Genomic DNA, 17,500 nt, shown 5'->3' on the forward strand with positions numbered 1-17,500 from the left:
GTGGGTATGTGTGTGAGTGAGTGAGTGAGAGAATAAGTGTGTGTATGTATGAGAGTGAGTGAGTGTGTGAGTGTGTGAGAGAGTAAGTGTGTATGTATGAAAGTGATTGAGAGTGAGAGTGTGTGTGTCTGTGTGAGTGTGTGTGAGTGAGTGAGTGTGAGAGTGTGTGTGAGAGTGTGTGAGAGTGTGTGAGTGAGTGCGTGAATGTGTGTGTGAGTGAGTGAGAGTGTGTGTAAGAGAGTAAGTGTGTGTGTGAAAGAGTGTGTGTGTGAGTGAGTGAGTGAGTGAGTGTGAGCATGTGTGTGTGTGTGTGTGTGTGTGTGTGTGTGTGCTGAGATGTCACTGAGACGCTGTTGGCCTTCAGCGTTCCTCAGATTAAACCTCAGTAGGGATTTACTGCTATGGACACTAAAGAGTGTTGCGTAACGCTGAGAGATATTTCAGGAGCAGATCTGAGACTCTTCTGCTGAAATATAAGATGAGTGCTCTCCATCAGGTTCTGTGATCAGAGCACACCGGTTTCACTCAAAAACTAATATTTCTCAGCATCTTTGACAGAGTCATGTACAGTATAAAGTATTTCTGCACTGCACTCATTTAGACTATATTTGATCAGACTGATAACACACCTCTTAGACGATATTGAACATTTACACTAACCGATCAGCTGCAGTCATAACACCCTAGCAACCACATAGCAACAAGTTACCTACACTCAGACACCTCAGAGATCACATGATCTGTCAGATCTTGATTGACTGAAGGATTCTGCTCGTCCTCGGCATGATGTCCGTCACAGATGGAGCCGCTTCTAACATTCACAGCAAACTCCGTGTATGGCAGCGTGGTTATATTGACATCTGCGCTATGACAGCGTCTCAGTGTTCACACGCGCCCACACACACACACACACACACACACACACACACACACTCACGGACACTGACGTCCAGCTACATCTGAGCTGTGAAACACACAGACTGAGAGCAAGGAGTGTGTGTCTGTGTGTGTGTGTGTGTGTGTGTGTGTGTGTGTGTGTGTGTGTGTGTGTGTGTGTGTGTGTGTGTGTGTGTGTGTGTCTGTGTGTGTGTGTGTCTGTGTGTGTGTGTGTGTGTGTGTGTGAGATCATGACAAACACTCATCACACCTGCTTCATGTGTGGCTTTCTTCTAACACCATGATGAGACCACAGTTTAATGAGGACATTTATGTTTTTTTTGTTTGTTTATTTATTTATTTATTTATTTATTATAAAAGCGACCGATGGTGTGTATCTTGAGACAAAACAAAGGCACTTATATAGATATTGATAGCTGAAAGTTTCTTTCAGTTAAACAGTTCAGGCTTACGTTTGTCTGTGAATATGTAAAAATTACTTAATACTTGTCTTCATCAGTTTATATCAGCTTATTTTTTGAAATTTTATGAAAAAAACCCCGGAATACCCAAAAAATACCTAAAACTGGAATTAGTTGTGTAAGAGCCTAATGTATGATTTTTTAATCATCTTCTCATATCAACACTGAACTGACCGCATCTGAATATGGACTTTTGTTTTTGTTGGTAATAAAATGTTTGATTTAAATGATATATTTAGGAATAGTAAAAAAAGTATAAAATGATTCAAGATATATTTTCAAGGCAGTATATCTCAGTTTAATGTAGTTGAACATGATGTATTAATATACTGAAGGTGTGCTGTGTTTCTCTCAGTATTCTGTTTGCTGATATCGTGGGCTTCACGTGTCTGGCGTCTCAGTGCACGGCTCAGGAACTCGTTAAACTCCTCAACGAACTCTTCGGCAAGTTTGACGAACTCGCCACGGTGAGTCTGATTGGTTCACGCCTGTTGCTACGGTGACTATTGATATTTCTCCCAGATTTTAGGAATATGTCTTCATTTTAAGAGGCTTTTCTGGCTTTCTCTGCATCGTGTGTGAATAAATATAGCTGTGTGATAACTTTATTGTCATAGTCCATTTTTTTACTAGCGGTAAATAACTTTGTAACTACAAGTCAACTAGCAGTCATTAGAGTACTAGCAGACTGTCTGCTTAATATCTTTTTTTTTTATTTATTTTAATTTATCTTCTAACTCACGCTAACACTTTACTCTTAGAGTTAGTAAACATATAGTTATATAGAATTATTGGGAATTAGTTGACATCTAGTTACAAAGTTACTTTATTAGTAGTAGATGGAGTTAGTAGAACGTCTAAATAAAATAAAGTGTTACAATCTCTAATATCTAACTGATGATAATGCAGTCTTTAATAAAGTTATCTATTAAAAATTGAGACTTATAGTTATTAATAATATATAGTTATATAATTATCCAGAAGAACATTTAAAATGTTATTCATAAAAGAACTGTGAGTGTTATTGATGTACTATTTTGGTAATATATATATATATATATATATATTTATATGATACTTTTTGTGTGTTAATTTCAGTTTTTGGTTTTGTTTTGTTTTGTTTTGTTTTATAGTACTTAAATTGCAAACAATAAGTATTACCCTGAAAATGTAGCTCATTTTATTTCAGTATGTGTTTATTTTATTTTTCCAATGATCATGATTGGTGTTGACGGTTAAATCCTCTTCAGGGTGAAGGTGAAGGTGTTTTAATGTAAAGACGAGTGTCTGTTCAAGTAAACATGTAGCTGTATCTCGATGTAATCTAGACATTAGAATAGCTTACATTCACATGTGCCCATGAAATCCTTTAATCCACGGATTACTCGGACATGTTTCTGGTCTTTCAGCAGTCCTGCGCTCAGTGTTTCAGTGTGATTGTCGATCTGTGCCGTGAGATTGCTTCCTCTACTCCTTCTGTCTCACACGTTCTTGTCCAAATAATCACTTTCACTCTTATGTGTACTAGGTTTAAACAGTCGTGCATTACTTTTGTACATATTTCATTATATGAAGCGCGTCCCTTTAGACGTGAAGTATTTATGTGCAGCTTGAACTATTTTGCTATTTTGAACTTGAAAATAAAAAAAGAAGCTCATGAAAGAGGACAAAGAGACGTAATGTATCCTAGAGATTTCGGCAATATTAACAGCACCCTATTATTGTAGTTAAAGACAAAGCAGAGCTAGAGCAGAAGTGAAAAGAACAGGAAGGACATGACAGGTTGCTCTGGAGATATGAGACATGAGCAGTGCCTGTGTTCCTGCTGGTTGTGGAAGAAGTCTTCTGTTGTGATGGTCTCAGCAGATCTGGCGGGGCTTTGCAGGAACAGAAAGAGTTCATGTTGTAGTAAGCGTCATCATGGCCTGGTTATATGAGGTGAGCTCATTCACTTCGTCCTAGATGCCTGAAGGTCACGCAGAGATGAGACGATGGTGGTCAGGTATTATGAGGTGGAGCTGTGTATCGTCTGGTTGTGTCTATGAACAATTGTAGAGGACCGAGCGCTGAACCCTGTGGCCCCCCGGTCTTTATCCTCTGCCTCCTCAAACCCTGGAAGGATCTGCCTGTGTCAGCTGCTTCTTTCCTCTTCTCCTGAATGACCTACAAAAGAAAAGAGAGATCTGGCTGAAGACGGTTACGGGTTATTGTATCACGGCAGGGTTATGTATTGTTGTTCTCAAGTCGTCAGGTTAACTCAGTGCTGGGAAAGACGCCAGTAATAAGACATGTAAGAGGATTGTGGAGTGGAATTCTCTTCATTGGGCAAAACCACTTCAGGAGGTTCAGGATCATCCAATTAAGTGTTTATATGGTATGACGTGCAGACTCACTGACTCGGCATTGTGGGAAAGCAGCTGACCCTGGATCAGTTATGGATGAGGATTAGGATGTGTTTCGTCAGACCGGTTTAGTAAGAACACGAGAGCTGTGAAGAAACTCTTTCTGAAGATGTAAATGATTCGTTTAGCGGAAATAGTCCTGATACTTGGGCATTTTGTGTTCAGTCTGAAGATATATGTGTGTGTATATATATATATATATATATATATATATATATATATATATATATATATATATATATATATATATATATATCAATAATATTTTTCTGTATAGCTGATATTTTGGAGGTGGGACAGCACAGAGAACGCCCGCTCCTGAGCACACTCCACATAATCTTCATATTGTCCTGAAGTTCTGCTCAGATCTATTAAGTGTGAAAAGATGTAATCGTTCTGAAGTAGAGTCATATTTTTGCCATATCAATGTTTGCAGTCATGTCAGTCACGGTGCATCCTGCAGTCATGGCGTATTATCACACAGTTTTTCCCGTGGTTTGATGGTGTGGTCTGAACCTGAGCTCGACTGACCCCTGGGTTCATGTAGCTCGTAGCTCGTATGCGTCATCAGAGTAACCATTGTTTACCTCGTTACTGTTGCTTCATTTTAGTAGTTCAGATTGAAACATTTGTTTTGCACCAACACAGAATATTTATTAGTCATGACTTTAATGCAAAGGTTCAAAGGATTGCTGGAGGCAACGTCTGCAAGCAGAAATAAGACACGTTCAGTCTGTTTATCAGTGAGCGAGTAAACACACACAGTTTGACCAATTTATACGCCATGAACTGATTTAGTACTTCCTCTGTGAAAGCTTGGATATTTGTCTGGGTCTCCTGGATTCAGGGTTATAGTATATTCTGAGCAGCTCTGTTCATATTCACAGTCTCAGATGGCTTACTGCTTTATTTTGCCCTCATTTCTCCTCATTTAGATTTAAATTAAGAGGCTAAATTGGCACAGATTTGTCCGTGTGAGATTTAATAATCTCTCGTTCCTGAAGAGTGAAGAACAGACGTTGTGGCTCCTGAAGGGCTCTTGGTTTAATGATGCAAATGTATGCAGTGTTTGTGATGATGCTAATGTACTTTAATCTTTAATCTGCTTTTTATGATCCTGTTTCCATGGCAGACACACACACACACACACACACACACACACACACACACACACACACACACACACACACACACACACACACACACACACACACACACACACACACACACACACACACACACACACACTCACAGACACACACACACAAACAGACACACTCACACACACTCACACACACACACACACACACACAGACACACACACACACACACACACACACACACACACACACACACACACACACACACACACACACACACACACACACACGCACTGCGCACTCACACACACACACACACACACACACACACACACACACACACACACACACACACACACACACACACACACACACACACACACACACACACACACACACACACACACACACACACACACACACACACACACACACACACACACACACACACACACACACACACACACACACACACACACACACACACACACACACACACACACACACACACACACACACACACACACACACACACACACACACACACACACACACACACACACACACACACACACACACACACACACACACAGACACACACACACACACACACACACACACACACACACACACACACACACACACACACACACACACACACACACACACACACACACACACACACACACACACACACACACACACACACACACACACACACACACACACACACACACACACACACACACACACACACACACACACACACACACACAGACACACACACACACACACACACACACACACACACACACACACACACACACACACACACACACACACACACCACACACACACACACACACACACACACACACACACACACACACACACACACACACTCTGAGACGACTCAGACCTGACTGTGAAAGAGCAGCACTCCAGATTCAGTTTTCTTCCAGTAATTCACTTTAAATGTTCCTCTTATTCTAAAGAACTTTGTGACTACATGTCTCATAATTCTCATACATTTATTTCATACTATCATTTGAATCTATCAGCATATTTACTGAGAGATAACTCAAGATTTAATGACATAAAAAGCATAATTAAAACTTTACTTGGCATATTACTTGTGCACAATAATATTAAAGTGTTTTAATGTCACAGGTTTGTATGATCTTTATGATATATATGATATATGATATATATCTCATATTGTCTCAGATTTTAGTTTGGTAAATTTATGCATTTCTTTCTTTACTCCTTGAACTCATCACCTATCATTCTTGAGAAACCTGCAACAGGACGACATTAAAGTAATCGTTTCTGTAGTGATTATGTAAAAATGTCACCAAAATAAATACAACTGTATTTAACATTTAGATTTTTTATTGTATTAGTTATGCAGCTGTAATTGTACTGTAACGAGATCAAGATGTTTCTCAGTAAAGGTGTATCTCAGTGAGATTAGAGGAGCTCATGATGAACAGATCCATCTTTATACGCTGCGTTTCTTTATTCTACTCAAACTCTTGCTGAATCTGACAGAGGCCTATCAACGCTTCCAAAGTGCTCACATTTATACAGGAAGTGAGGCGTTTGAGTCTTTGTTAAAACTGACAGATCTATCTGAAGAAGCACCGATGTGTCAGACAGACGGAGCACTATAATCAGGACTAAATATTCACTTTCTTCAGATAGTTGTTGACTGTAAAATTTATATTTAAATTTAACCAAAAGAAAGAAATATCTGTATGTGAAAAAGAAACTATAGATAGGGTGATATAAACGAGACATCTACACCAACCCTGCACCTTAACCTACTCCTGACAGGAAGCCACAAAAAACACACTCTGTATGAAAAAACTGGGAGCGTGAGGTCATGTCCTCATAAGTCACCTGCTCCTTGAAATATCTGTCATTATACACATATGTGTCACAAACACACACACACACACACACACACAGACAGACAGACACACACACACACACACACACACACACACACACACACAGAGACGCAGACAGACACACACACACACACACACACACACACACACACACACACACACACACAGTGTTTGCAGAGATGTGTGATTTGTCCCGTGTGTGTGTATGTGTGTGTGTGTGTGTGTAGGTCTGTGTGTGTGAGTGTGTGTGTGTGTGTGTGTGTGTGTGTGTGTGTGTGTGTAGGTCTGTGTCTTCAGAGATGTGTGTGTCTTTCACAGCCGATATCCCATCAGTCACAGCGGTTATGAGCTGGATTCGGGGGCGTTGCTATGTGGTTGCTAGGGTATTTAGGTGTTTTCTTCCAGTCTGGTGTGAAAGGATTCTCTCAGGTCTCCTGGTCTGTAGATGTGTGATTTTTCTGATGTTCTATGGTCTCCTCAACAACAACACACTCTGATTTCACAGAAACACATCTGCTGTGTGTGTGTGTGTGTGTGTGTGTGTGTGTGTGTGTGTGTGTGTGTGTGAAAGTAGAACCGGTGATTGTACTCATATGAAGTGCTTCATGTGCATTTGATTGAAACGTAATGTTGTGATTATTGTTTAAATTGTAAAAACGCTTCAGTGTCCACCGCTCTGCATTTCTTCACTTCTCAAGAGAGCTTTCTAATCTAGCTGTCTAACACGATGTATTATGATTATTGTTGACTCTCTGATGAACGGCTTTGCTCCTCTTTTGTGAGTCACTTTGCATCAAAGCAGTTTTTTATTGTATGAATGTAAAGGTGGTGAAGGGTTTGGTTTTAATGTGAATGTGGACAGTGGAGTGTTATTAATGTCAGCCAGTGACACCAAAGAGTCTGTGTTCAACACCTCAGTCTCAGACATAAAGAGAAATCACTGGAGAATTCAGATCTGTATCATGACGATGAAAACATCAAGAGAAAAGCTCTGGGTTTATGGGCTGTAATGTAGGTTGTGTAACACTTCAGCTCCAGACGTGTCTGTGAAGAAGACATGAACCTGCTTTCACACATCACCATCTCCTCTCTCTCACAGAGATTTATTTTCACATTCACATAATATTCAGCAGATGATTCATAATGAGAAGTGTCTGTATTCTTGTTGTCACGGAAACTTAAACCATTTCCTGCAGGTTTCTGCCAAAATGAAAACTCTTAACTCCTGCAGACAAAGAAATTAAGACATAAGCATCACAATTTTTTCTACTGTAAGTTAAAATAATGAAATGTTATTATTTATTTTATTTTAAAGTGAAGTTGTATTATAAAGTATTTCTTAGTGTTAATAGTAGTAATACCAACAAAACAAGATTATTTATTAATAATTATTACTATATTTATTATTGAATATAAATGATTTGGCTTCCTAAAATCCAGAGACTGTGATTTATACTGATTTATACATCAGTTAATAACAAATAAATACATTAAGACAGGACTAAATACAACTGCTTGAAAATCTGGTATCTGAAGGTGCAAAAAAAAAAAAAAAAAAAAAAAAAAAAATATATATATATATATATATATATATATATATATATATATATATATATATAAACATTGAAAAAATCTTCTTTAAAGTTTGATTTAATTTCTTAGCGATGTATATTACAGTCTCACTTTATATTAAGTGAACTTAACTAATATATACTTAGATTTAAATGAAAGATTTGGTACATTGCACTCACTGTGTGTACATGCTTTTACATTGTACTTTTAAAATATACTTTAAAATATACCTAAATGTAAATACATTCCGTAATTAATTTCTGTAATTCAATTTTTAATTAGACCTTAACCCCCTCTTAAACCAAACCTGTCCCTAACTTTACCCGGTCACCAGGACTTTACTAAGACATGATCCTGGATCAATATTATTGTCCAAAAATTACCCCTAAACCACAAAACCAGCGGGAAGTCATATCTGATTAACAAGACTGCAGCTAAACCTGATCATAAACCTAAAACTGATAGTTCCTGAAAAACGTTCCCTCAAATCTGTTCGACTGTTTGAAATATTGATCCAGGAATATCTAGTACCTTGAATATGATCATAAAAGTAAGCAGACTGTACCTATTTTTGATGCAAGCACATAGTAGTTCAGATCACCTAATAAGTGTGAACCGTATTAATAATCAAGAAGGACGTTTTGATATTTTTACGGCAGGAAATCTCAATAACGTAATGATTTCGGGTATAAAAGAAAAACGTATAATTCTGTCCCATAGAAATACATGTGTGCTCTTCTGTCTGCTTCTGTGCTCCAGAGACACGCTTTGACAGTGTTTTCAGTGTTTTCAGAGTGTTTTGTGCTGATGTTCAGGAGAATCACTGCCGGAGGATCAAGATCCTGGGCGACTGCTACTACTGTGTGTCCGGCCTGACCCAGCCCAAGACTGACCACGCCCACTGCTGCGTGGAGATGGGTCTGGACATGATCGACACCATCACGTGAGTCTCCTCCTCGTCTCAGCGAGCGGAGCAGCTCTGTTCCAATTAGGATTCAAAGGAGCACATTTTATTCTTTAATATTTTAGAATATTTCTCTATAGGCAAATCTAGTTTGTTTTATTTTGCTAGTAGAAAACATCTTACTGTCACTGAAGTAGTTTTCAGGCAAAACAACCAAAAGCTAGAGTCTGTAGCTTCACTTTTTGATGAGAGCACCACCTACTGGTTTCAGGTAGACATCAACATCTCACAGAACACACTGCTCAAGTCGCAAATAATCCAATGCTTGCCTTTATTTGATTAGAAATAGTCACTATAAATGATAATAATAAGTAGCTGTTTTCTATGTGAAGCGCCGCTGTATTTTCAGCATCATCACATGATCTTCAGAAACCAGAATAATATACTGATTTACTGCTCGAGAAACATTTCTGCTTATTAATGTTGAAAACGTTTAAATCTGGATCAAAGTGACAGTAAATACATAAAGGGTTCTGTTGCAAATAAATGCTGAGCTTTTATTAACATGATATTATTAAAACGTAGTAACAATATTTGACTTGTGGTGTAAACGGTCCGCCTGCGTTCTTCAGGTCCGTGGCCGAAGCCACCGAGGTGGATCTGAACATGCGTGTGGGTCTGCACACGGGGAGGGTGCTCTGTGGCGTGTTGGGTCTCAGGAAGTGGCAGTATGACGTGTGGTCCAACGACGTGACGCTCGCCAACGTGATGGAGGCCGGAGGTCTGCCCGGGTGAGGAGCTCAGTCAGTGACCACAGCACACAGCTAACGATAACGAGTGAACAAACTACACGACCACACATTAATCCTCTAACTGTAACTGTGTAGTGCATTCATGCTGCAGTGCATGCTGGGATATTTTGTATTCTTTATTCAGAGAACTGTGTTTGATTAGTTGCGCCCACATTTCTAATTTAGTAGGTTTTTATGCAGTTCAAAGTGTTTTTTAGACTGATGATGTGGAGTGAGCGGTTCTCCTCTGGTTCTTCAGGAAGGTGCACATCACTCGCTCCACGCTGGAGTGTCTGAACGGAGATTACGAGGTGGAGCCGGGGAACGGCCGCGAGAGACACTCCTTCCTGCTCAAACACGACATCGAGACCTTCTTCATAGTGCCATCTCACCGCAGGAAGGTGTGTGTGACGAGCGCAGCGGGAGGAAGACGAACTTCTGATAGCAGCGTCTTTATGAGAAAGAAACACTCCAAGAAATTGATTTTTTTGTAAAGCAACTTTTCCTTAGTTTTAAATAATCTTTCAGTCTCAAAAAAAACATTTTTATCATTTTTTAACACTTTAAATTAAAGATCAATTCTCACGACTGACTAGGATGAATATTCCTAGCATACTGGCCGGCAAGTACCTTATTATTAATAAGAAGAAGCAAATTAGGACTTTATTGAGGCAAAAGTCTAGTCGAGAGTGAGAACTGGAGCATGAAAGTGTGACTGTAGCTGTTAAAAATAGTGTTCCCTTGGGTGCATCAAACTAAAATACAAAAATAACAATGGTCATTTATATATAAATTACAAAAATTCTAAGAATTAAATGAAATGTCCAGTAGTATACATCTGAATACCCTAATGACTCTTGGCATTTGACCCGTTCAGTTTATCGATGGCTGATTAAATTTAATGCAGCACGACTTTATAAATGACCGCGACGCTTTCCGGTGTGTTTTTATTGTGAATACATGCCATTGTTTGTGCGTGTTCCTCCAGATCTTTCCTGGTCTGATCCTGTCAGACATCAAACCTGCCAAAAAGATGAAGTTTAAGACGGTGTGTTATCTTCTGGTGCAGCTCATGCACTGCCGCAAGATGTTCAAGGCTGAGATTCCCTTCTCCAACGTCATGAACTGTGAGGACGGAGACAAGGTACGACGAGACGCTGAGAAATAATCAGACTTTTTAACAGTAAAAGAAATTCTACGGTAAAAACCTGTTTATTGGTTAACGGTAAGTTCCCTACTTTATACAGTGAAAAATGTATTTTAAGGTAGTATACGCTTTTTTAAATTCCCTGTGTTACATTTCACATCTGATGACTTTTATTTTCTTTTTATATGCATTAGGGCTGTTGTTAAATGAATGTTTATTGCATTGCTTCAGTTTGATCTGTCTTACATCGCTGGTGTTGAGTGTTTGTGTGAATAAAACACCTTCTAAATGAAAGGATTTTAAAGCTGCTTGTGAAGGGCTTAGTTTCATCACGTGACTCTCATCAGCACCTGCTTTTGGTGGATAAAGTACAAACCAGACTTCAGTACTTCAGTGGGTTGGTATATTGACTTTATATCAGTTGATGTACAATTAAGTTAAATCCGTAAAACCTAAAATCTCGCTACCGTATTTTTAACAGTAAAATTTTGGCCACCACAGCTGCCAGTTTTTGCGTTGTAGGATGTTTTGGTCCCAAGCTGAATGAATCCAGAGCGGTTTCCCCGTGTCTGCTGTCCGGCTCACGCTGTTCCTCTCACAGCCTCATCGTGTGGTCATGTGATGGTGTCTGTGATTGGCAGAGGAGGGTGCTGCGCTCGGCGCCGGAGAAGCTCAGGAACCGGACCTCGGCGGCGGCGAACACGACCCAGAGCAGCCCGGGGACACGGGTCAACCGCTACATCAGCCGCCTGATCGAGGCCCGGCAGACGGAGTCGGACACGGCTGACCTGCACTACCTGACCCTCCGCTACAGAGACTCGGAGCGAGAGAACAGGGTGAGACGACCAGAAGCAGGGATTCAGGACAAAATCAGTGTGTGTGTGTGCTTCACTCACAGCCAAAGAGGAGGACACTCTTCAAAATAAAAGTGCTTAAAAACGTCACAGAAAAAACGTTTTTAAAGTAGATTTTGGTGTCACCGTTATGGTCACAGACATTTAGTTGAGTAGCCTTGTCGTCTCGTTCAGTTAGTCATTAGTTCCCATGCTTAGTTTCTGTGTAATGCTCCTGAGACATTTGAACTTGTTTCTTGTCAAATCTTAATGACGACATCGGGAGCATTCAAGGTCAGAACAAGAAAAGAACAACCTTTCTACATTAAATACATGAAAACTTTAGGAGTCAGCTGTCTATGGTAGTCCTCAAGATATCAGTACAATAACGCTGAATGCACACCTCCAATCATAGAATAATATAATATTTTGTATATGTTAAATACAGTTTTATTGTACATTACAAAACAAAATCAATAATTTTGTTAATTTCGACAAATTTACAGTCAATACAGATGCTGTATATCTGTAGTCAAGTCATATCACATAGATCATATGCACCACAAATACTCTGTTTTGCTGGTTCCTGATGTTGATGAAGTGTGATATTGTTTCAGCATGTCTAATATGTGTGTATGAGGGTGTTTGGTCATGACGTGTGCTGTGTTTTCAGTATCATCAGCTGAATGACGAGTACTTCACCGGCGCTGTGCTTCTGTCTCTCGTCCTCACGGCTCTGATCGGCATCCTCTACCTGCTCATCATACCACAGTATGTACAGCCTATTAGCAATAAAAGGGATGTTTTAGAGAAGCAGGAGTAAAGATGGACAGAGGCTCTCCAATCTGTGAAAAGATTGTGTGATTATTTATTAACAACGTTCCTCAACGTCAAATCTCTTCATCTATAGCGTATAACATCATCTTCAGATTTAGAGAAACTGCTGAAATCTCTGTGTAAGAGACGAGGCTGAAGATCTTTGACGCTCGTGGTCTTCAGGTCTCAGACACTCATCACATGATTCTGTCAGACATGAACAGATGAACTTCCAGAAACACAGTCCTCAGAGCCGTCTGCAGAAGACAACTAAAGCTCAGACGTGTGTGAACATCATCAAGACTCAAAGTGAAGAGTGTTTTTTGGTTCAAACCTGATATTCTTGTTCTAATGAACAGACTGTCCTCTGAGCTAAAGAAGAGATCTTCAGTGTGTTTCAGTTGAGTTCAGAAGCAGTATCTCTGATGGTATGGAGGTGTATAAGTGTATACCGTACGAGCAGCTTCATGTTCTGGAAGAAGACACTATGAATGCTGAAAGGTATATAAAGGTTTTAGAGGAACATATGCTCCCCTCCGGATGACGTCTATTTCAGGAAAGGTCTGGTGTGTTTCAGAAGGACAATACTAAACCACATCCTGCAGATATTACAACAGCATGACTTCATAGAAGAAGAGTCCAGATCTTTCACCTGTAGAGAACATCTGGAGCATCATTAAAAATATCTCAAACCACCAACTCTTCAGCAGCTGGAAACCTATATCAGACAAGAAGGAACCCAACTCCAGAAACTCATAACCTCGATGCCCAGACGTCTTCAGACTGTATTAAAAGAAGAGGAGACGCTACACCGTGATGAACATGACCCTGCCACAACTATTCTGACATCGGATTAGAAACCAGATCATTCTGGGCTCAAAATTAATTATTAAAAATAACATTTCTTGTGTTATCTATGTTCTATTTTGCATAAAATATTGGCTCGTGTGATTTGGAGTTCTGTTAGTTTTATTTAAATGTTTGTGTTGTTGATGTCAGGGGGACGGTCGTGCTGGTGTTGCTCGTCTTCTGCATCTGTTTTCTGGTGGTGTGTATCATGTACCTTCACATCACTAGAGTTCAGGTAAAAACACCTCCTTCACAGTAATCTGTCTTCAGTTCCACCTCCTTTTTAACAATTTGAGCTAGTTTTTCTAAACAGAACCAATGAGTGTGAGAGTGCTGTAATAACAAGCGTGGAAAGTTCTGCTGATATTAAAATTATATATCACAGATTTAGTGTTAGCTTCGACTAACAACACGGATGTTAGTTATCGGGTCATAAATGTGTTAATATTTGCAAATATTAAGATTTTCTTAGCATGTACTGTTGAAAATAAAATCGTTTTGGCATATTTATGTTGTTTTTATTTTTTTCACAAGCTGACATGTTCATCTCTGTCTTCACTGACCTCAGTCTCTGTGTGTCTCAGTGTTTTCCAGGGTGCCTGACCATACAGATCCGGACCGTCCTGTGTGTGTTCATAGTGCTCTTAATCTACGCCGTGGCCCAGGCCTGTGTGGTAAATCACTTCAGAGCTGAACCCGCTGCTCGTCTCACATTAGAGATCAGCTTCAGTCATAACACAAGCACATCAAATATCACAAAGAGAGCAGCTTTCTTTCTCTCTCAGTGCATGAAACTCTTTCTGTGTGTGTGTGTGTGTGTGTGTGTGTGTGTGTGTGTGTGTGTGTGTGTGTGTGTGTGTGTGTGTGTGTGTGTGTGTGTGTGTGTGTGTGTGTCTGTGTGTGTGTGTGTGTGTGTGTGTGTGTGTGTGTGTGTCTGTGTGTGTGTGTGTCTGTGAGTGTGTGTGTGTGTGTGTGTGTGTGTGTGTGTGTGTGTGTGTGTGTGTGTGTGTGTGTGTGTGTGTGTGTGTGTGTGTGTCAGGTGGGCTGCATGCCGTGGCTCTGGCCGTCTAACTCCACGCGCTCCATCGTGATCATCGACGTGTCTGCGGGGCTGAACCGGACGATGGCGGAGCTGCCGTGTGAAGGAGCTCAGTACGCCCTGCTCTGCTGCATGCTGGGAACGCTGAGCGTGGCTCTGTTCCTGCGAGTGTCCTGGCTCTCCAAACTCCTGCTGCTGCTGCTGCTCCTGCTGCTCTACATCAGTGTGCTGGAGCTCAGCGGGTTCAGACGCTCCTCGGGGTTAGACACACACACACACACACACACACACACACACACACACACACACACACACACACACACACACACACACACACACACACACACACACACACACACACACACACACACACACACACACACACACACACACACACACACACACACACACACACACACACACACACACACACACACACACACACACACACACACACACACACACACACACACACACACACACACACACACACACACACACACACACACACACACACACACACACACACACACACACACACACACACACACACACACACACACACACACACACACACACACACACACACACACACACACACACACACACACACACACACACACACACACACACACACACACACACACACACACACACACACACACACACACACACACACACACACACACACAGAGACACACAGACACACACACACACACACACACACACACACACACACACACACACACACACACACACACACACACACAGACACACACACACACACACACACACACACACACACACACACACACACACACACACACACACACACACACACACACACACACACACACACACACACACAGACACACACACACACACACACACACACACACACACACACACACACACACACACAGACACACACACAGACATACACACACACACACCTCCAGTCAAACACTTAGAGAGGTACATTCTATTTGAATATATATTAAACTGTAATTGATCTTTTTGGCATCTTTTACATTTTTTTCTGAGCAATTTCGCTCTTCTGGTTTACCAAGGTTTATTCATATAACCCAATCACTGTAGTATGCATACAATATATCTGCTGTATTATGCATGATCTGAAGCTCTGAGACATGCAGGCGCTTCATGCTAATCTACCAACCAGTTCTTGCGTCTTGTTCAGAGTAAAAACACATACATGCAGGTCTACATTTTATATTAAGCTGGTTAAATATACGTTCAAATAGAAAGCATTCATTTAAATCTTAAAGCAGTATTGTGGAGCAAATAAGTGTGGTCTCGGTCTTCTGTGTCTCTCGTGTGCTGAATCTCGGTGTGTGTGTGTGTGTGTTCTGGTGTGTGTTCAGGACGGTGTTGTTGAGCGCTCGAGGTCTGGAGCCCATCCTCTCTCTGCTGCTGTTCTTCACCGCTCTCGCCCTTCACTCCAGACAGATGGAGCTCAAGCTGCGTCTGGACTTCCTCTGGGCCACTCAGGTACAGAGCTGCTCTTCCTGCAGTCACACACACACAGGCATGTAGGAGATATCCAGAGATCAGTCCATGGCGAACAGTATCCATTAGAGACTGGGAGAAGGCTCTGTAAATGATACTCAGCGTTTGGAGTGTAGTTGACTGCAGGTGAAACCGATCTGTGCAATGGATTGTGGGAAATGAAGTCTGTGTGGTGTGACAGTCAAGATGATCATCGAATGGAAGTCCATGGAATTAATGACAGAAATATTCATTTAAAATAGCCAGAACTAAAGCTGAAATAAAAATGAATAAAAACATTAAAATCAAAACAATAACACACAACTTAAAAGTTAAAAGGACAACAGAAAATATATTAATAAAAACTGTCTTAAAAGGTTATTATTTATACTGTTAAATATTATTACAGTGTGTATTTTCTGTGTGAATATCTGTTGTTTTCTGTGATGCACAGCTCAATTATGACTGGAGACTTCTATTAAAAGCCATTTATAACACAGTCAGTAACACATTTGAGTCTCAAGATGAAAACTTTTCCTAAGTTCCAGTTAGAAAAGAGAGAGAAAGAGAAAGATACAAGATGAATGGAGGACTGATGCTGACAGTGTTACACTTTACACTGATTCTGATTCCTTATATAAAAATATCTGACTGCTGCAACAATAAATATTCAGTAGAACTGTGTGTATCCTACTGTACTGTGACGGTGTGCCTCTGTGTGTGTGTGTGTGTGTGTATGTGTGTATGCCTCTGTGTGTGTGTGTGTGTGTGTGTGTGTGTGTGTGTGTGTATGCCTCTGTGTGTGTGTGTGTGTGTGTGTGTGTGTGTGTGTGTGTGTGTGTGTATGCCTCTGTGTGTGTGTGTGTGTGTCTCTGTGTGTGTGTGTGTCTCTGTGTGTGTGTGTGTCTCTCTGTGTTCAGGCGGAGGAGGAGAGAGACGGCATGGAGAAAGTCAAATTGGACAACAAGAGGATTCTGTTTAACCTGCTGCCGGTTCACGTGGCTCAGCACTTTCTTCTGTCCAACCCCAGAAACATGGTGTGTGTGAGTGTGTGTGTGAGTGTGTGTGTGTGTGTGTGTGTGTGTGTGTGTGTGTGTGTGTGTGTGTGTGTGTGTGTGTGTGTGTGTGTGTGTGTGTGTGTGTGTGTGTGTGTGTGTGTGTGTGTGTGTGTGTGTGTGTGTGTGTGTGTGTGTGTGTGTGTGTGTGTGTGTGTGTGTGTGTGTGTGTGTGTGTGTGTGTGTGTGTGTGAGTGTGTGTGTGTGTGTGTGTG

The 17,500-nt window shown here is 40.8% G+C and overlaps 1 protein-coding gene across 2 annotated transcripts in view; it reads left to right on the forward strand.

Annotated features, from left to right (window-relative positions):
* adcy1b (adenylate cyclase 1b) overlaps nt 1–17,500 on the forward strand; it is a 27,032-nt gene that overhangs the window by 6,102 nt on the left and 3,430 nt on the right. For both annotated transcript variants that reach the window (XM_043229761.1, XM_043229760.1), the window contains exons 4-15: nt 1,714–1,825; nt 9,161–9,288; nt 9,882–10,040; nt 10,300–10,441; nt 11,029–11,184; nt 11,829–12,023; nt 12,694–12,791; nt 13,836–13,920; nt 14,270–14,359; nt 14,725–14,984; nt 16,107–16,233; nt 17,151–17,267. In XM_043229761.1, coding sequence (XP_043085696.1) covers nt 1,714–1,825; nt 9,161–9,288; nt 9,882–10,040; nt 10,300–10,441; nt 11,029–11,184; nt 11,829–12,023; nt 12,694–12,791; nt 13,836–13,920; nt 14,270–14,359; nt 14,725–14,984; nt 16,107–16,233; nt 17,151–17,267 — 1,669 coding nt within the window. The remainder of the gene's footprint in view (nt 1–1,713; nt 1,826–9,160; nt 9,289–9,881; nt 10,041–10,299; nt 10,442–11,028; nt 11,185–11,828; nt 12,024–12,693; nt 12,792–13,835; nt 13,921–14,269; nt 14,360–14,724; nt 14,985–16,106; nt 16,234–17,150; nt 17,268–17,500) is intronic.

The sequence above is a fragment of the Puntigrus tetrazona genome, unplaced genomic scaffold, assembly GCF_018831695.1.
Source record: "Puntigrus tetrazona isolate hp1 unplaced genomic scaffold, ASM1883169v1 S000000079, whole genome shotgun sequence".
Lineage (NCBI taxonomy): Eukaryota > Metazoa > Chordata > Actinopteri > Cypriniformes > Cyprinidae > Puntigrus > Puntigrus tetrazona.